The sequence below is a fragment of the Pelophylax lessonae genome, assembly GCF_965119305.1.
Source record: "Pelophylax lessonae genome assembly, chromosome: 8".
NCBI classification, from domain to species: domain Eukaryota; kingdom Metazoa; phylum Chordata; class Amphibia; order Anura; family Ranidae; genus Pelophylax; species Pelophylax lessonae.
In genome coordinates, this window is record NC_138775.1 from 25,260,546 (window position 1) to 25,280,939 (window position 20,394).

Sequence of the window (20,394 nt, forward strand, 5' to 3'; positions counted from 1 at the left end):
TCACCCATCCTCCCATTGTTCCCAAACCTTCTGACTAAGTCTGACGCCAATGCAGTACTATGTTGATGTATTATGCTAGCCACACATGCGTCAGTTTTTCTTCCATCCGATCGAAATGTTTCTGTATCAGGGGTACCCTCCATCCCCTCCATTGGCCACCCATGTCCTTGTGTTTGTGGATCCAATCAAATTTTGATAGAAAACAGCAATCACTGTTGAAGTACCCAGAGGTTCCTCTAGAGGTTGCTGGGGTAGGAGGGGGAGCCTAAGTTTACTCTAGAGCAGAGATGTAAAACTAAATACGTCCTCCGACAGTCGCTGTCTCCTCTAAGTCATCACTGTTGGGTATTGACTTCCGTTCCGCAGGAACAGCTAGGCATAAAGACTTAGTCAAAAGAACAAAGGTATTTGCATATACACACCCATGGGGGCTGTCCCATCTGGTCAATACCCCCCTGCAGTGACCACTCCCAACTCAGTTTCTTTCTGCCTAGCGTCAGGAACAGTTAGGCTTCCCTGTGCTGGGGCTACAGTCTCAGCCTTTCTAATCTTTTTCTTTGATTTTCTTTGAAAATGTCAGTTTTTTTCTTACTTTACTAGCTGTTTATTTTGTCAGCTTTAGTTTTAGTCGACTCTTCGGATGAAGATGGATTCATGCGGCGCTGGGATTAGGACTGACCGCAATTGTTCTCCAGGGCAGAGGGTCAGATGGACCCCCAGCCCGCCATCGAGCGTTCAGCTATGGTTTGCCCTGGCATTATGAATGACCCATCCCTGCTCGCAGCAGGGATGCAGCCGTGAGGTGGCTACCTCACATGGACGCATCTGACCTGCATGCAGTGCAATGTCCCTGGCTAACGGCATTCCCTGTCAGATGAGGACAGCGGCTTTCTGTTCTGAGAGGCTTCCCCACGCCATCTGGTACAGGTAAATACTTCTGTGTGGGGCCTCTGTCTGGGGTGGCAGTCTGTGTTGCTGTGTGTTCCCCATGTCTGTGCCTGTGTGAATCCCTGGTGCGATCCCTGCGGGGATCGCTTGTACATGCACTGCGGTGCTGTGTGTTTTTGGGGGTCCCTGTCCCTGTGTCACTTCGGTGCTTGGGGTGTACAGACTGCGGTGCGGCGACCGCAGCGGGAGAACACCGCGTGGTCCGCCATTTTAAGAATGGGCAGGCATGTTGGGCTTCTTTGTGGGCTAACTACATGCGGTTTTTGGCGCCATCCGCCGCCATTTTGCGGTAGCCGAACGATCGTTCCGACCGCATGTTCGGCGGACATTTTGGAGGAGCCTTCAATGCAATCCAATGGGGTAGCCATTTTCCCTGAGTCGTGCAGCCTCTACGTTCAGCCTAGGACATCGGTGGCAACACTCTGCGGGGCTCTACAGGTTATTGCTCTCAATAATTTTTTCTGTATTGTCATTGTAGCTCAGTTTCTCTAGCGCTCATCGACAGACGTAGTCCTCGGTGATACACCACCTTCGGGTTATGTTACCTCCGCAGGAGCAGGACTAGACAGGAAATTAAAAAGCTCTGGCCACACCCTAGGGGCAGTCCCAGAGGGTATATCCTCTCTCTCTCTGCCTCAGCAAATCAGTTATTTTCTGTCTAGTTAGGAGTAAGGACCTAGATACCTTGCTGGGATCTTAGGTCCTGGCAAGAATTTTTTTCTAAAAGGATTTTTAGACAGCTTTTTTTTTTCTCCAGTGTTCCTGTGAGATCTTCAAGCAAGAAAGCTGAACTGGGCGACGGGCTGGATGTTGAGATCCGGTGGTCACCCCAGTTCAGCCTACGAGCGCGTGCAGGCCATAGCTCCGCGCTGGGTCGGCCGCGACAAAGTCCCATTAAAAGGACTGAACCCGCGAGTTAAACGTCTCGCTGAAACGCCAAAGACCATGAGTCACGGCGTCCGTATCGGTCGACAGCCCTCCCGCCCCGGTGGAGAGGGGTACTGTCAGGAGTTGGTGCCCGCCTGGTTCCGGTATGGTGAGTAGTATGTTCCCCCTTTTTCCCTGACGGGTTTTGTGGTGAACGCGGGCCCCTCTCTGTATGGTAAGAAAGAGTTCTTTCTATCCTATAACATGTCACAAATCCTCCTACTTTGAGTGTGATTTTATGTGTGCAAAAAGCCAGGAGGCTTGGTTTGGGAGCTAACAATCTATTGTATACATGTTTTAAAGATGTAATCTGTGGCATTCTGGGACTCTTATGGGTTAAGTATAAGCTACCTACCAGTCAGAAGCCAGGGACATGTAGACTGCCTTCCAAATCAGATCTCCAGCTATTAGCAGGCCTCCCGAACGGCCATGCGGTCCGCCAGGGCCGGTACCGCCAACCACGCCATATCCCCATGCAGAGAGAGTGTTGTGTGCCCTGCAGCACACCGCTAGTCAGCACAGGCCGCCGCCATTTTTTTTGCTGGATCGCACGAGCCGCCATTTTGGCGTAGCCTCGTGTCTCCAGCATGGGGGCGGCCATGTTTGAGGTGATCCTACACCTCGTGGAGCTTGGGGGAGGCGCCGGAAGGCGTGCAGAGGGGCGGAGCCGCCTCCCTTCTTCCTGGGCAGCCAGCCAAAAGACTTCCTGTTTGTCAAGACAGCGCTGTAAGCTGTTGCAGTTTAACTCTGAGCATCAAGTGGTGAGCCTGGGGGTCTATCTCTCTCTCTCTCGATCGATAGGGATCCCTAGCAGGTAACACTAAGGGGTTTTTTGTGGCGCTGGGGGTCAGAAAAAAAAAAAAAAAAAGTTTTTTTCTTTTGAATTATATTATCCAGGAAGTAACTGGAGTTATTATGGACCCTGCCACACATATTCCCCCACCTGTTTCCCTCGAGGGGGCCTCGGGACCCGCCGGTGCACAGAGTATAGAATCATTTACAGCAATTTTGGAGTCTATGGTGGCTCGGGTGGAGGCGGCCTGTCAGGGACGGGGGTCAAGGAAGCGACCCCCGCCTACCCCTATACCATCTGACACCTCTGACTCAGATTCAGAGATGGTCACGGCAGTTGCAGGTTCCTCTGCAAGGGCTGTTATCCCAGGTAAAGCCCCCTCAGACAGTGAGGAGGACGCTTCTTCTCCTGCTATAATTCAGGAAGAAGCATTGGTGGACGCACTAGTTGTGGCAGTGCAAGAAACCTTAAAACTTGAGGCTTTACCGGCAGAGGCAACTGAAACAGAGAGGCCTTTCGGTACTAATAAGCCCATCAAGATGGCGAAGGCTTTTCCGGTACCTAAATGTTTGGGTAATCAGATTAAAGGAGAATGGGAGCATTCTAAACGTACCTTTACTATTTCCAAGCGTATTGCTAGACGCTATCCGTTTGAGGAATCCATCATTAAGAAATGGACGGTACCACCAGTCGTGGATCCGCCTATTTCCAGGCTGAATAAAGCCACGGTTATCCCAGTGGAGGACACTTCGTCCTTTAAGGATCCGGTGGATCGAAAGATAGAAGCAGAGTCCCGCACTATCTTTTCTCTGATAGGGTCAGCATTTAGACCAGTAATTGTTATTGGTCTAGTTTCCCAGACACTTACGGAATGGGCGAAAATGGTACGCCAAGATCTTAGGGGAAAAGATATTCCCCAGGAGACATCTGATTTGATGGAACAGATCATACAAGGGCTACGGTTTATCTGTGACGCAGCCTTGGACACAACTCCCTTATTAGGGCATGCATCTAAGTTAGCAGTGATCCTCAGACGTGTGCTGTGGTTAAAATGCTGGTCAGCTGACCTAGGTTCCAAAAAGACCTTGACCAATCTCCCTTTTCAGGGGAATCGTCTATTTGGGGCCAACCTAGATGAAATCATTAAGGATGCCACTGGGGGCAAGAGCACTTTCTTGCCACAGGCTGCAAAAGCTAAGGGACCTCGCAACAAGCGAGGACCTTTCTTTACCGCCCATAAAGGGCGCCCGGCTGGTACTAGCGGGAAAGGCAAGACTCCTCCAGGAGGGTTCAAGAAGGGGACCAACCCAGCCAAACCCGAAGCAAAGGAGTACACAGCCTGAAGGTGCGCCCCCACCCGGTTTCAGGGTGGGGGGACGTTTTCACCGGTATTCAGGACATTAGATCGAGCATCAACCACTACTACCGGTGCGATTCTTCCCTTCCAACATTTAAGTACTACAGGAAGCGGTAATTACCGTTCCCTGAAAAGATCTTTTCCTTTACCTTTTCCTAAGATTAGTCCCGATACCTCACAGGAATCGGATCTGGTTGAACAGATAGGCCAAGTAGCCTCTAGTCGGGTGACTTCGGTCCCTGAGGTTCAACCAGAAAAGATCACCTTTCCTGATAACTATCAGGTATCTGATAAATGTGTGGAAACAGAAAACGACCAGACTTTCTCGGATGGTCGGGGCCAGATAGCTCTAGGGACGCCTGGTTCAGATCCAATCAGCGCCAGTGGTCCTAGAAATTCTAGGCTGGCCTCCTCAAGCCGGCCTGGCCGACTTGGACATGCTAGTCGCAGACGTTCCGTGGGAACTTCGTCTCAGGGAGTGTCTGTGGTCTCTAGGACCAAGTTACCTTCGTGCTTTACAGTCGCTGGTTTTAATGGCCTGGCCATTGAGACCCAAGTACTGAAGGACAGAGGTTTGTCTACTTCTGTCATTCCTACCCTTATTAAAGCAAGGAAAGCGACTTCCAGCAAAGTCTATTATCACACATGGAAGACTTATATTGCGTGGTGCGAATCTTTAGGATTTCCTCCACGTACCTATTCGGTGTCTCGAATATTGGCCTTTTTGCAACAAGGGGTTGAGCAGAAGCTAGCCTTGAGCACCATCAAGGGTCAAGTTTCAGCATTAGCAATCTTCTTTCAGAAGCCGTTAGCTACCAAATCCTTGGTGCGGAATTTCATCCAGGGGGTGCGGCACCTGGCTCCTCCAGTCCGCGCGCCCTTACCGCCCTGGGATCTTAATTTGGTTTTGTCGGTTCTACAGAAACCTCCTTTTGAAAACATCAGGGAGATTCCCTTGCTTACTTTATCCCAGAAGGTGGCCTTCTTGGTGGCTATTACTTCTGCTCGCAGGGTGTCAGAACTGGCTGCATTATCATGCCAGTCCCCATACCTAGTGATTCATAGGGATAAGGTAGTACTTCATCCTAAGCCATCTTTTCTTCCTAAGGTGGTTTCAGATTTTCATCTGAATGAAGATATTGTACTACCTTCCTTGTGTCCTCAGCCCAAGCATCATCGGGAACATGCGTTGCATTCCTTAGATGTGGTTCGGGCAATCAGGGTATACCTGAAAGCTACGGAATCATTCCGTAAAACGGATTCACTTTTTGTGATCACGGATGGCCCCAGAAAGGGTTTGCCTGCATCTGCCGCAACCATTGCCAAATGGATTAGACAGATGGTGGTACAGGCTTATTCTATTAAGGGTCAGAGTCCTCCGTTCCCTGTTAGGGCGCACTCCACTCGAGCGCTCAGTACTTCCTGGGCCTTTCGCCATCAGGCGTCAGTGGTCCAGGTATGTAAGGCGGCCACCTGGTCGTCGGTACATACCTTTACAAAATTCTATAAAATTGATGTGACGGCATCGGCGGATGCCTCATTTGGCCGCAAGGTTTTGCAGGCCGCAATTTGAGGAGACCGGTGGTCTACCTCGAGGGTTTTTTTCTGTTTGAAAATTTTTTTGTTGAGTCTCATCATTAAGGATGAGCATTGTAAACTTCTAGTTGGCACCGGTTGGGCCTTCTAGATTGGGATTTGATTTCCATTTTCCCACCCCTCAGTTGTGATACTGCTCTGGGACGTCCCGAAGGTGGTGTATCACCGAGGACTACGTCTGTCGATGAGCGCTAGAGAAAAATGGATTTTTGTAAAATCTTACCGTAAAATCCTTTTCTCTTAGCTCATCGACAGACGTAGTCCCCGCCCCTCTGTTTTGGAGTTGGGTTGGGTTAAATTCTCTAAGCACTGCTTTTTCACATAACTGATTTGCTGAGGCAGAGAGAGAGAGGATATACCCTCTGGGACTGCCCCTAGGGTGTGGCCAGAGCTTTTTAATTTCCTGTCTAGTCCTGCTCCTGCGGAGGTAACATAACCCGAAGGTGGTGTATCACCGAGGACTACGTCTGTCGATGAGCTAAGAGAAAAGGATTTTACGGTAAGATTTTACAAAAATCCATTTTTTTTTGTCTTCTCCTGTTTGGGGGTCTTTTGTCACTGTAGCTGTAGCGGTGGGCTGCGCACTCCGCAGCGCTCTTAAAGGGGCAGTACAAATTTTTTCTTTTGCACTTTGTTTGTCGTTTGAGCAATGGATTATCGGGACAGAATATTCCCCCCCCAACTCTGGGGGTCCCCAATTCTCCTGTGGCCCCTCTGAGACCTGTTTTGGACGCTGTAGTGGCGTCCTTGGTGTCAATCATAGAAATGCTGATGGCTGAACGTGCTGCTAAAAAAGAGGCTCGGATTGTCTCTCTCCTTTGATTCAAATGGTGATATGGCTGCTGCTGCGAGCGTGCCCCTTTCAGGGTCTCGCTCATCCTTGGACCCGCTGGGGTCTAAGGGGGAGGCAGAGGTGGAAGGGGTTAATACCTCTTCCCCGGGGTCGCCTGCAGAGCGGGCGACCATGGTTGATTTAATTGTTTCTGTTACGGAAACACTGCATTTGGAGGATGAGCCCAGTCCTCCGGGCGTTGTGTCCTCATTTGGGACGCACAGGACCCGCAAGTCGGCGCAGGTTTTTTCCTGGCCCGCTGAGTTTCATTACACGGTTAATGAAATATGGCGCACGTTAAAACGTCCATTCCTTTTGAGATCGCGTATCAGCCAGGACCTAGTGCGCGATCTGTCCGCCACGGTACAGGCGCTCCAGTAGTTCGGATGGGCCATCAACGTTCAGAAATCGACGTTGTCTCCATCAGTTCATCTTCCCTATCTGGAAATGATTCTGGACTCTGCTCAGGCAAAGGTGTTCTTGCCGGAGGAAAAGCTCCGGACCTTGCAGGACGAGCTCCAGTGAAAGTAAATGATGCAAATGACTTTGTTCTTTTGACTAAGTCTTTATGCCTAGCTGTTCCTGCGGAACGGAAGTCAATACCCAACAGTGATGACTTAGAGGAGGCGGCGACTGTCGGAGGACTCAGAGAAAGGAATTTTACAGGTAAAATTTTACAAAAATTCCGTTTTTATCGCAGGTCGTATCGGCATTATGGCCGTGCTGAAAGGGCCAATTGTATCTGTGAGACTAGATGTCCAGAACACCCCCCCCCCCCTCCTTTTACATAACAGTGCACCCCTTTTACCATGTGCTTCTGTTGGGTAGCAGCTGGAGGCAGTGCTGGGAAGCAGAAAGTGCAAGGTCTGGAAGAGGACCAGAGGAGGGCTGGGGATGAGGTGGTGCTGCGGCTGCACAGAGAGGTGCAGGATCTGTAAGAAGAGTTCTGACCTCCTCTTTGCTGCTGACTGTGGAGACGAGGGTGCCAGAGCCACATGAAATGGCCTGGAGGGCTGCATTAGGCCTGTGGGCCTTTTGTTTTACACATGTGCTCCTAGTGGTTGCTGGGGTAGGAGGGGGGACCTGAGGGTCATTTTAGAGGTTGCTGGGGGGGCGGGACCCTGGGCTTCCACTAGAGGTTGCTGGGGGACCCTGGGCTTCTTCTTCTAGAGGTTGCTGGGGAGGGAGGGGGGGAGGAGACCTGAGGTTCCTGTAGAGTTTGCTGGGAGGGGGGGGGGGAGGGGGAAACCCGAGGTTCCACTAGAACAGTGGTCTCTAAACCAGCCCTTAGTTTGCTTTTAATCCGGTCCTTGAGGCACTATTTCATCCTTTGACACCAACGATGGGGCATAACTCCTCCCACTGACACAAAGGATGGGGCATCATTTCTCCCAATGATACCATCGATGAGGCACAATTCCACCCAATGACACCAACAATGGGGCACAGTTCCTCCCAGTGACGCCATAGATAGGGCATGAGTCTTCCCATCCTTTGACACCAAAGAAGGGGCAAAAATCCATTCACCGACACAAAAGATGGGGCATTGTTTACTCCCACTGATGCTGGACATTTTCTTCTTCCAATGGCTGCAGTCTGGCCCACCCTAAAGCCTAAAGTAAACTGTCCCTTTGTTTATAAAGTTTTGAGACCTTAGAGGTTGCTGGGGGGACCTCTGCTTTAGAGGTTGCTGGGGGGACCTTGGGGTTCCTGTAGAGCACATGTGTCCAACACCAGGCCTGTGGGCCGAATCTAGCTTTCCAGACCATTTCATGTGGCCCTCGCACCTTTCCTAAAGCTGCAGTAGAGCTCCAGCGCTCCTTCAGGCCTCCTCCCAGACCCGGCACTTTCTGCTTCCCAGCTCTGTCCCTAGCTTCTTCCCAGCAGCAACACAAGGTAAGGGGGTGCACTTTGATGTAAGGGAGGGTTGGGAGGGACTCTTGACATCTGACGTAAGGGGGTTGGGATACTCTGGACATCTAGTATTACAGATACAACCAGCCCTTTGGGGGCATCCATAATGCTGATGTGGCCCTCGATTAAGTTGAGTTTGACACCTCTGCTCTAGAGGTTGTTTGGGGGGGGGGGGAAGCCTGGTGTTCCTCTAGACCAGGGTCTCTAAACTTTCTAAACAAAGCCCCAGTTGACTGTACTTCAAACTTTAGGGGAGCCAGACTGTGGCCATTGGGAGTATAAAATGTCCTGGCGACCAGTGAAAGTAAATGATGCCAAATATTGTCATTAAACCGTGCCCCATAGTTGGTATCAATGAAAATAATTTTGCCCCATCATTGGCCTCAGTGGGAGGAGTTGTTCCCTTTCGTTGGTGTCAGTGGGAGGAATAGTGCCCATTAATAATGTCAGTGAGAGGAATGGTGCCCTATTGCTGAGGTCAATGGAAGGAATTGTGCAGCATCATTAGTGTCAGTGGAAGGAATTGTAACCTTTTGATGGTAACAGTGGTAGAATAGTACCCCATTGTTTGTGTCAGCAACAGGGATTATGCCCCATTGTTGGTGTTGGTGAATGGAATGGTGCCCCAAGGGCTGGAGAAAGACCAGCAAAGGGCCGAAGTTTGGAAACCACTGCTCTAGACATTGCTTGGAGGGTAACCCTGGGGTCTCTCTAGAGATTTCTAGAGGGGGAACCTTGGGGTTCATCCAGATGGTACTGGGGTTCCTTGAGAAGCACTATGATCTACAAACTCTTACCCTCTTTTGGAGGAACATCACAGGTTGCTCAATAAATACTCATTATTTAGCAGGAACCCCAGAGCTTGATTATTAAGTAAACCATATTCTTTACTCTTCTATCAAACTCTTTACATCCTACCGATCATATTACTGCACCATGAGCTGCAGGTCCAATAGTTTAAGTGATGGTTTCCTGAGACCTAAAAACTATTTCAAGGGTTCCTCCGTGGTTTAAAAGTTTGAGAAAGGCTGGTTCAGTGTGTAGAAAGTGCCATCCCAATTGCCAGGTTCTCCATAGTCCTACAACTATTCTACCATTGAATGATACATTTTGTACTGTTAACATATAATAATCCAGGGTTCCGGCAGATTTAACCCACGTTTTTTTTTAGGAGTAAGAGCTTGACCTACTCTGTCCAAATCTTAAAGGGCACTTTAAGGCCACATTCACACTGACTACATGTGAGAACCCCAGTGGGTGTTCCTGGCGATTTGCTATGGGAGGCTGCCGGCTCCTGCAGCTAATTGTGGCCGCTCGCATGTAACTGTGCATGCAGCGATTGGCTGCGAGTGATCAAAAAACAACTGGGAACTTTTTCAGCTTGATTGAGGATGATTTTTCTTAGATTTGATTGGATCAGCCTGACGTTGTAGACCCTTTACATTAGGCACATCTGTCCTGCTTCTCTCTCCTTTTATACATCTAAGTTTTTTTATATATTTTGTTTGAAGGTATCCGCAGCTATTTGCAGCAGGTATGCTGTCGGGAGTTTTCACCACTGGTATCATGGCCCCCGGGGAGAGGATTAAGTGTCTATTACAGGTAAGGACACAGACCTAAGTACAGGATCGAAGGAATCTCTTGTCTTTTTTTTTAATGTTTTTAACCACTTAAGCCCCGGAAGATTTTACCCCCATTCCGACCAGGGGGTATTTTGCGATTCGGCACTGCGTGACTTTAACGGACAATTGCACGGTTGTACGATGCTGTACATAAACGAATTTGGCGTCCTTTTTTTCCCACAAACAGAGCTTTCTTTTGGTGGTATTTGATCACCTGTGCGATTTTTTTGATCACGCGCTATAAACAAAAAAAGAGCGTCAATTTTGCAAAAATAGCAATATTTTTCACATTTTTTTATATGAAATTCCCCCCAAAAAAAATGTAAAAATCAAAATTTTTTAACATTTTCGGCCAATTTGTTTTATGCTACCTATGTTTGGTAAAAAAAATCGCAAAAAGCGTATTTTGATTGGTTTGCGCAAAAGTTATCGCGTTTACTAACAAAGGGAAAGATTTTTGTCATTTTTTGTTGGTTTTTTTTTAACGCGTAATGGCGGCGATCTGCGTTTTTTTTTTTTTTTTTTTTTTTTTTTTTTTTTTTTTTTTTTTTTTTTTGCGGTACTGCGACATTGCGGCGGACAGATCGGACCCTTGACTGACATTTTTGACACTTTTGGGGTTACCAGTGACATTTCTACAGTAATCAGTGCTATATATATGCACTGTTACTGTAAAAATACACTGGTAGTGAAGGGGTTAACTTTATTTGGGAGGGAGGGGCTGTGTGTGTCCCTAGGGGCGTGCTTTCTACTGTGATTGGCTGTGGCTTGAGCTGTAAGGACACTGATCAACGGATCTACATAGTAGATCCATGTGATCAGTGTCTTTACAGCGAGGAGAATGACAGGTGGCTTGTTTACACAAGCTGCCTGACATTCTCCCTCTCCCCCGCCGATCGCCGAGTGGCCGGCGGACATCGGGTCAGCTGGTCACACGCGCGGGGGGGTCCGTGACCACGCGGGGGCGCGCGCTCGCTCCCTAGACCCTCACAAGCAAGCGACGTAGCCCTACGTTAGTTTGCCTGTGAGGGGCTGACCGCCGACGTAGATAGTCGTGCGGCGGTCGGCAAGTGGTTAAGATTTGCATGTGACACATCTTTAAAGCAGACCAAACAAAAATAAGATAAAAATGAAGAGCCCATTAGAAGGTAAGAATACAAATACTTTTTGCTGCAAAATTCACCTATTTATTACTGAGGTTCCCCTGCTACTAGGTGTCATCTGACTGAAGATCAGTATCATTCAGCCCAGGTCCTCCTATACCTCCTTTAGCCTGTGACTGGGCAGTGAGAGCAGAAGTAGCACAGTGGTGAGCTCATATGTCACTCTGCTCTCCCTTCCTATCTGCATGCTGCTTATAACTACATAAACAGGGTTTGACTCCTTGTACTGCTTATTCCTTAAGTGCTCAGCCCCTGTTGTAAAGCGGTTGCAGGAAGTTGATACCAGGCTAAATTCAGATACTTCTGATTTCATGAAACATTAGGTCATGAATATTTACGTGAAGTCATGGAAAAGTCATGGAATTTTATTGGTGAAAATGTGTATGAACCCTGTAACAAGCACATTTAGGAGCTCACGTAACCCCTTGATCACCCCCACAATTATCCCTTCCCTGCCAGTGTCATTTATACAGTAACAGTGCTTATTATTTAGCACTGATTACTGTAGTAATGTCACTGCCCCCCAAAAAGTGTCAAAAATGTCAGTTAGGCGTCCGATCTGTCCGTCGCAATGTCGCAGTCCCACTAAAAATCGCTGATCGCTGCCATTACTAATAAAAAACCCCCCAAAAAAATGAAAAGTCCAAAATTGTTAAAGTATCGCAGTGCCGGATCGCAAAAAATGGCCTGTCATTAAGGGGGTAAAAGCTTCCAGGGCTTAAGTGGGTAAAGAAAGAGGGGGGTAAAAAGACCTACATATATATAGAGCATACCTGAATGCTATCAAATAATTAAAAAAATTACATTTGACTTTGCATTTGGGCCCCACTTTTTTTTTTTTTTTTTCAAAATCTTGATTCTTTATTAAAAGTAAGAAACGGCAGATACAAACATGAGGCATACTCAGCATAAACCAGCATATGGTAAGGTACAAAATCGGAAGCATTAAAGTAAAGCAACAGAATACAAACAATAAGTGCTCACTTAACCGTACATAGAGAAAGGCATGTCAATGGCAGATACCACTATCAGGGTAGCAAATCTCAGAACAGTGGCACAAGATCAAAAGCGTTATCTTAAAAAAGTACAACGGTGTGCATGGAACACAAAACCAAGCATGTATATGAATGCAAAATATGATTGCCATAGGGAAAATAGATGCTTTTTGCTGTATAAGGAAGGGGGGGAGCATAGGGGGGGCAGAGAGACCAAAGCGGCCACTGGAACGGGGAGAGAGGACAGAGGGGGAGAGAAACCTAGACAGGGGGGCAAGAAAATGGGCGTCCCGTACGGGTGACCCCATGACCGATCGTTCAGCAGTCATCAGCAGGACCAGCACTCAGGGTCTGGCCCTCATCCGAGAGTACAAACAAGTTCCAACACTCCCAAGTTTTGGTATATTGTTCCCTTCTACCCAGTGCGGTAAGTACCAGGTCCTCCAAGTCATTGATCGATTTCACCCTTTGGAGCCACATAGAGATCGTGGGCGGGGTTGTGGCCTTCCAAGGGAGGCTAATACATGATTTAGCAGCATTTGTAAGGTGGCAGACAACAGAAGTCTTTTATCGTGTTGGTGAGCTTGCGGAGCAATGGAGCAAGAAGAAGGCAGGGCCGTCAGGGATAACTTATGGCACTTTTCCACTGCAAATACCGGCTCCGCTCCACTCGGCACTTCTTGGCTCGGCTCTGTTTGCTTTTTCACTGCGTGGTACGAGTCGGCACCTTTCGGCACTGTATAGGCTCTACTCAGCTCGGTTTGCTTTTCCACTGCGTGGTACGAGTCGGCACCTTTCGGCACTGTATAGGCTCTACTCAGCTCGGTTTGCTTTTCCACTGTGTGGTACGAGTCGGCACCTTTCGGCACTGTATAGGCTCTACTCAGCTCGGTTTGCTTTTCCACTGTGTGGTACGAGTCGGCACCTTTCGGCACTGTATAGGCTCTACTCAGCTCGGTTTGCTTTTCCACTGCGTGGTACGAGTCGGCACCTTTCGGCACTGTATAGGCTCTACTCAGCTCGGTTTGCTTTTCCACTGCGTGGTACGAGTCGGCACCTTTCGGCACTGTATAGGCTCTACTCAGCTCGGTTTGCTTTTCCACTGTGTGGTACGAGTCGGCACCTTTCGGCACTGTATAGGCTCTACTCAGCTCGGTTTGCTTTTCCACTGTGTGGTACGAGTCGGCACCTTTCGGCACTGTATAGGCTCTACTCAGCTCGGTTTGCTTTTCCACTGCGTGGTACGAGTCGGCACCTTTCGGCACTGTATAGGCTCTACTCAGCTCGGTTTGCTTTTCCACTGCGTGGTACGAGTCGGCACCTTTCGGCACTGTATAGGCTCTACTCAGCTCGGTTTGCTTTTCCACTGTGTGGTACGAGTCGGCACCTTTCGGCACTGTATAGGCTCTACTCAGCTCGGTTTTGCTTTTCCACTGTGTGGTACGAGTCGGCACTGTATAGGCTCTACTCAGCTCGGTTTGCTTTTCCACTGTGTGGTACGAGTCGGCACCTTTCAGCACTGTATAGGCTCTACTCGGCTCGGTTTGCTTTTCCACTAAAGTAGTAAGTGGGTGGGATTACAACTATTCTCTGACCAATCATTGGCTAGTAGTGACAAACAATCAAGGCTGCATGCAAAGGATTGTGGGATATGGTATAGGTACGGAACGCTTGGAACCACAACCGAGGTGGTACTGTTTAAGCGAGCCGTACCATGTAGTGGAAAAGCGCCAAAGCGAGCCAAACCGATCCGTTCCATGCAGTGGAAAAGCGCCAATATTCGGTCATCAGTTGGATAATTCTGCGGACTTCTTGGGCCACACTTTTAATAAAATTAACAATACGACTATATCTTAAAGGGCCTTGAAACCTCAATACCGAACTCGCATGATCAAGCCAAGCTGACCAAATTGCATCAAACCTCTTTAGAGTTAAACCTACAAATATATTGTTTTATCCCCCTGATATTCTCTCTCTTCTCCTTCAATGATAATTTCAGCACTGTATAGCTTCCGTCAGCCTTTCTCTCTAGTTGGGCCAAGACCTACAATCACAAAACAGGGAATGACCCCGGCACTTTACATGAGGTGAGCATGTGGGGTCGGCAATAAAAGATAGATGCAAAGAAATAAATATAATGAATCACAGTTTATTGAAGTGTAAACCGTAACATCATATGATGATGGCACAAGAAAATGTCATAACGGTAAACATGATTGGAGTAAAAGTACTGATAAAAAATGAATACAATCTCATTTACAAGGCATGTTGATCATCAACAGGAGTACATACATAGTAGGTTACATAATTGTTGCTAATACAGTATTGCATCTTGATCCCGACGCGTTTCACGAGCTGTACTCTCTTTTTCAAGAGTGGATGCATAAGAGACACGTCTGAGAGAAAATATATGACAGTGTTGGAGCAAATGAAAGATGAACCAATAAATAAAATGGTCAAGGAATCCAACAAAGGGACTCAATACTTACAAATCGATAATGCTGGAGCCCAATGATAAACCTCCAATGGGTGGTAACTGGATGTGTCTGACCTGGGAGCTAACGGGTGCAAACGGACCTGACCCAGCATGGCAGGCAGGTGGATGGAGTAATGAAGAGGAGTAAAAGACCTCATGGCTGGATATGTACTGTACCCATTTTAATTCTGTACATGGGGGCAGCAATATTTGCAACTTCTGCTTCCTGCTTTGGTGCACGGTGACTGTGCTTTTATGATCTTCGTATCCCATCCCAATCCCACCAGATAGGGTCTGTCTGATTGGACACCCCTTTTGCAGCCTCCATAGAGGCTGCAAAAGAGGTGTTCAATCAGACAGACCCCATCTGGTGGGATTGCGATGGGATAAGATGATCATAAAAGCACAGTCACTGTGAAACGCCCCCATCGCTCCTATTAGAGCAAAGCATGCAATCTTCATATGAAGATGTAGAAATCACGTGCTTTTTAATTTTGTGTGGGGGTTTTTTTTTTTGTTTTTTTTTCTTTACTCCAAATAACAATGTGGTTTAGCAATGCTAGCGTATGCAAATTTTAAATCTGTACTGAAAGAAATATAACAAATGCCTTTGCTGAATCACTATGACCAAAAATGATGGAAGATTTGAACATTTTTAGGGTTGTCACCAGAACGAGGGGAAGGGGAACCATCCATTAGGGCAGGGATCCTTCAAACTACGGCCCCCCCAGCTGTTACAGAACTACACATCCCATGAGGCATTGTAATACTCTGACATTCACAGACATGACTAGGCATGATGGGAATTGTAGTTCCTGAACAGCTGGAGGGCCGTAGTTTTGAAGACCCCTGCATTAGGGGGTACATGCTACATTGTCAGCTAGGAGGGGATTTTCAGTCTCGCTTTCAATTGTGTCACTTGGACAGGAAGTAAAGGAAAATCTTGCCCAGGGACCACAGACATCTAGAAAATAACCAAAACTTCCCATTGGCAAAAAAAGGGGGATTTAACCTCTTCCTTCCCAGCCCCAGCATCCATTTTAACAGGGTCTTTATGCCCGGGGGTAAAGGACTATCTAATCGTGACCACTGTGATTGGTTGTCACATGACCAGGAGCTGGAGAGTCTTTGACACCTTGTGCTAGGGGTGCGCTCGCAGCAAAGAAAGCTCTGCCGTAGGTGCTAAAAGCCACCCTTTTGCCGTCGCACATATAAGTCACATAAGTGGCAAGAGGTCGGTAAACCGAATCGAATAAAGCTGTTTTTTTATTTATTTATTTATTTTTTTTGGGTGCCCCTTGCTTTGGAATGCAAATATAATGGAAACCTAGAGTTGAGCAGTGCTGTTGTACACAAATCTATATCGGCCAATCAGAGCTTTTCTCACAAAGCTGAACTCTTGTCTAAATACAAGAGTCCTGTGTATTCCTGTTTGAATCTTGGTGTGCTTTGTGTATTTCTTCCAGATCTGGGCAGTAATCCAGGGTGAGACTTCTGTAATATAAAGACCGCTGACTGCTGCTCTCTCCTCCTGTGCAGGGTGACTGGTCTTGTCTCCGCCCCCTCCTGCAGTTTTCTGCAGGCAGCTTGTAGTGGGTGGGCCCTGCTGGGCCCTTCCCACAGCTTTGCTCTTTGCACAGGCTATGTATAGCACAGAGATGGTGTCACTGGTACACTTTTATGGTAACCTCTGAGTTTGCAATGACCTTTGGTGCACACAAGGTAGATTTATTTCCATTGTGGCTATAAATGTAGGTTTTTGTGCCCGGAGTTCAGCTTTATCCTAACTGACTCAGTAAAGTTAAATCGTTTCTGTATTTGGTGTGACTTTGCTCTGGCTAGGTCTACTCTGTGCGTTGTGTAGTACCTTCTGACAGCCTGCAGATGTCAGTGTTGTTCTGATTATAAGTAAACAACTCTTGATTCTTCAGCTCTAAATGACTGTACAAGCCTTGCCGAGCAGGATCGCTTATTGGGATTTTCTCCATCGCAGCCGCAATAAAAGCTTATTCCAGATTTGTTAACGTTTTAGACCAACTTGTACGTGATTTTGTGCAAGGTCCTGATGTGATTGGACACAGCAAGAGCCAATCAGCGGGTCCCACTGATCGTTCCCCTATGTGATTTATTTATAATTTTTTTTGGGGTGATCAGTTCTCTTCGAGACATCCAGGGTCCTAAAGGCTCTTCATGCCTCACCTGTACTCCACTGAATGTAATGCATTGCACTGAATTGCATTCTTTCCCGGCTAGGGAAACTGTCAATAGGGCCCTGAAAGTGACGTCATACACGTCACTTCTGGGTCCGCAACAAGAAGGGGAGGAGAGCGGACACAAGTTTCTTCCCCTCTACCCGGCGCTATGCTGGTCCCAGCCCTCCCGCAGATTGGTAACCAAAGCCTGGGTTTCATAGCGGGGCGGCATGCGGGTTGTGTAGAAGTATTCAGGCACAAGGACGCAATCTCTTGTCATAGCGACCTGGCGTCTGGGATTTGCCCATCCCTCTATATATTGTGTATGTATATGTACGTGTGTAATATAAATATATATATATATATATATATATATATATATATATATATATATATATATATATATATATATATATATATATATATATATATATATATATATATAATTTATGTGTATGTATATGTATTATATACATATAAAATTTAATTTATTTCTCTATATGTGTGTGTGTGTGTGTGTGTATGTATGTATGTATGTATATATGTGTGTGTGTGTGTGTATGTATGTATATATGTGTGTGTGTGTATATGTGTGTGTGTGTATATATATATATATATATATATATATATATTAGTGTATCTATCTTAATAAAAGCCCTGTGTCCCTGCGTCCGTCCCTGTGTCCGTGGAAATGCGCTACTGCGCATGTGCACCACGGACAGCCGTTGTGATTGGGACACAGAGAACACTGGGTGGGGATCCCCGCCTATCTTTCAACATCCGCCGGTGTACCGGAGTGTGGAGACTGCGGCCGGCCCGCGCCTTTAGGAGAGGCCGGGGATCGGGCCTGCACGGGGCGCGGCGCCCAGGACGACGGACACCCGGAGGAGGCGCCGGCAGGACTGAAGAGACGCGGGAAGCCAGGGACTGAACGGAAGAGAAGGTAAGTGCACGGGGGGGGGGGGGACGCTGGCATCTCTGCATTGATTGGAACGCTGGCAACTCTGCATTGATTGGGGTCATCGCTGTGGGCACTCTGCAATTGGGGGCATTTCTGTGGGCACTCTGCAATTGGGGCCATCGCTGTGGGCACTCTGCGATTGGGGGCATCGCTGTGGGCACTCTGCGATTGGGGGCATCGCTGTGGGCACTCTGCGATTGGGGCCATCGCTGTGGGCACTCTGCTATTGGGGGCATCGCTGTGGGCACTCTGCTATTTTCGGTCATCGATGTGGGCACTCTGCGATATGGGGGCATCGCTGTGGGCACTCTGCATTGATGTCCCCCCCCCTCCCCCCAATTGCTAGGGATCGGGAAATCTGATGGGGTAGGGAAATCTGATAGAACACCAGGCGAAACTGTTGAAGCGGCGGGTGTGCGCGGGCACGCGGCGGATGTCCGCTCGCACGGACTTACTGCTAAGCGGCAGCGGGTGTTACAAGTGGCGGCGGGCGAGCAATGTCACGCGAGAGCCGCTCGGTCAGCTCTGCGCGTGTCCCCGATGTTGCTAGGGCAACAGGGACGCTATGCGCAGAGCTGGCTACGTCATGCGGCTCTCACATTGTTCGAAAAAAAGAACGAGATAAGCGAGAGCCGCTCAGTCAGCTCTGCGCATGTCCCCGACGTTGCTAGGGCAACAGGGACGCAGAGCTAACAGAGGCTCTTGCTTAACTGTAACAAGTCTGTTTTTACAAATGTTTGACCACATATGTTCTAGCGCCCGTTAATTTAACAGGCTTAATGTCTAGTGTATGTATAATGTGTGTGTGTGTTTGTTTATATTCTCTATATATGTGTGTGTGTATGTATATGTATGTGTGTATATATAATGTATGTACGCTGTGTTCTTTTTGCCTGAACTATAAACATGAAAGGAAGAATCTGATTGGTTGTTTGTAGGAAGAATTGCTTTTGCAGACAGGGCCTGGGGGCGGTTGATTTGGAATTACAGGAATGTCCGTTTGGATGCCCCTGTGCTTTCTCACACTTAGAATGTTCCAAAATATTTTTTCTGCCAAACTGTGTTTATGTATTTCTGGGTCTGTCCATTAAAGGCTGCTCTATTATTGATGTCACTGTTTAAATTTGGGATTCTAAGCTGTCTGCTGTCATATGTTTAAGAGTTCCCGAAGCCCGAACCAGTGGCTGTGATTTCAGCATCATGCTTTCTTTCCCATTGCTCCCGGCCTCTATTCATCTTATTTAATTTCATGGTGATAACATCTGTATGAGAACTCCAAGTATTATTTCCAACTAAACGGGTCGTGTAACATAACTTTGTGTTTATGGGGCCTTAAAGCTGAACTCCAGACAAAAACAAATTGCATTTAAAGGAGAAGTCAAGGCAAAAACCTAACTTTTTTTTTTTTTTTTTTTTTTTTAATTATTTTTTAGAAATTTTCAATTCCACAGAAAGTAAGCAAAAAAAAAAAAAAAGAAATCAACATTACAAACTCATCTTATTCCCTCTATATCCCTCCATCCCCCTACATTCTACTCCCTTCCCCTGTTGCGCTCTACCCCTCCTTTCTATATAGTTTCACATATCCAAGTCTTTGGTTACCCCCCCATCTTTCCATATTTCTATGTTGTTACGGATCAGGGCACCCCTGACCGGGTACCTCCGTTGACAGATGCTCCTAGTGCTTCCCGAGGGCTCCAAGCATTCCACCAGACACCGTAAGCACTTCAGACTCCACAAACCGCCGCAGCTTGGTTAGGGTCTTGGCATCTCCTACCCACCCTGGACCAACGACAAGGCTCCAGGTTCCTGTGGGTGAACCTCTCTTTCCCCAGAGAGTGCAGCACGAACAAGCTCTTACACAAGCTCTTACAAGAGCTTAGTGATTCTCTAAGGGAGTATGGAGGACCATAGCAATCCCTGCAGCAGATTCCCCCAATAACGAGACAAAGCTCCGAGATGAGGGTAAAACAGGAACAACATTTATTGGAAGAACAGAGCACACTTTTATACAGAAATTGGAACATCCTTCCCCCAACAACCGCTTTCCCATTGGTCAATTGTAAAGTACTTGCAGTTCTCACTAAGGTCCTCTCCAGCATATGCAAATGAGGGCTTGAAAATGAGTCAACAGGGATTGGTCAGATAGCTTTGACCAATGCAAGGAGACAGAAGCCCCAGGGGGCAATCAATGTACACAATAGTCAGACACAGAACAATGGTTCCCTAACGAGCCCTCAATACACATTACTCTGAGTGTCAATAGACCGCCCGTCTCCTCAGAACTTCCTGTAATGCCCATATTAGGAGTTGGCTTCCTGTTCCTTACAGTTTACAGGAATACGTTTTAGCTTCCAGGAGAGGCAAGGCTCCATTAGCCACATGTTTAAAGAAACACAAAAAGACACAAAAATGCATAACTCCCAGTCTACTGAACAGAACCCCTACATTCAACCCATCCCCAGATAGCCCGGATCTGAGCGCTCAACATATCCAAACAGCGCTCAGATGCCACAAACACAGTCAAATTGCCATGGGGCCAAAGTCTTTTAAAGCCTGGTCCATATTCCAAAGGCAGCAGGCGGGCAACCAGGCTCCTCCAATGCAATGGGGCGAGA

The 20,394-nt window shown here is 47.6% G+C and overlaps 1 protein-coding gene across 1 annotated transcript in view; it reads left to right on the forward strand.

Moving 5' to 3' along the window:
• The window catches only part of SLC25A20 (solute carrier family 25 member 20), an 85,449-nt gene that overhangs the window by 20,696 nt on the left and 44,359 nt on the right, over nucleotides 1-20,394 (forward strand). The window contains exon 4 of the mRNA XM_082266594.1: nucleotides 9,879-9,969. Coding sequence (XP_082122720.1) covers nucleotides 9,879-9,969 — 91 coding nt within the window. The remainder of the gene's footprint in view (nucleotides 1-9,878; nucleotides 9,970-20,394) is intronic.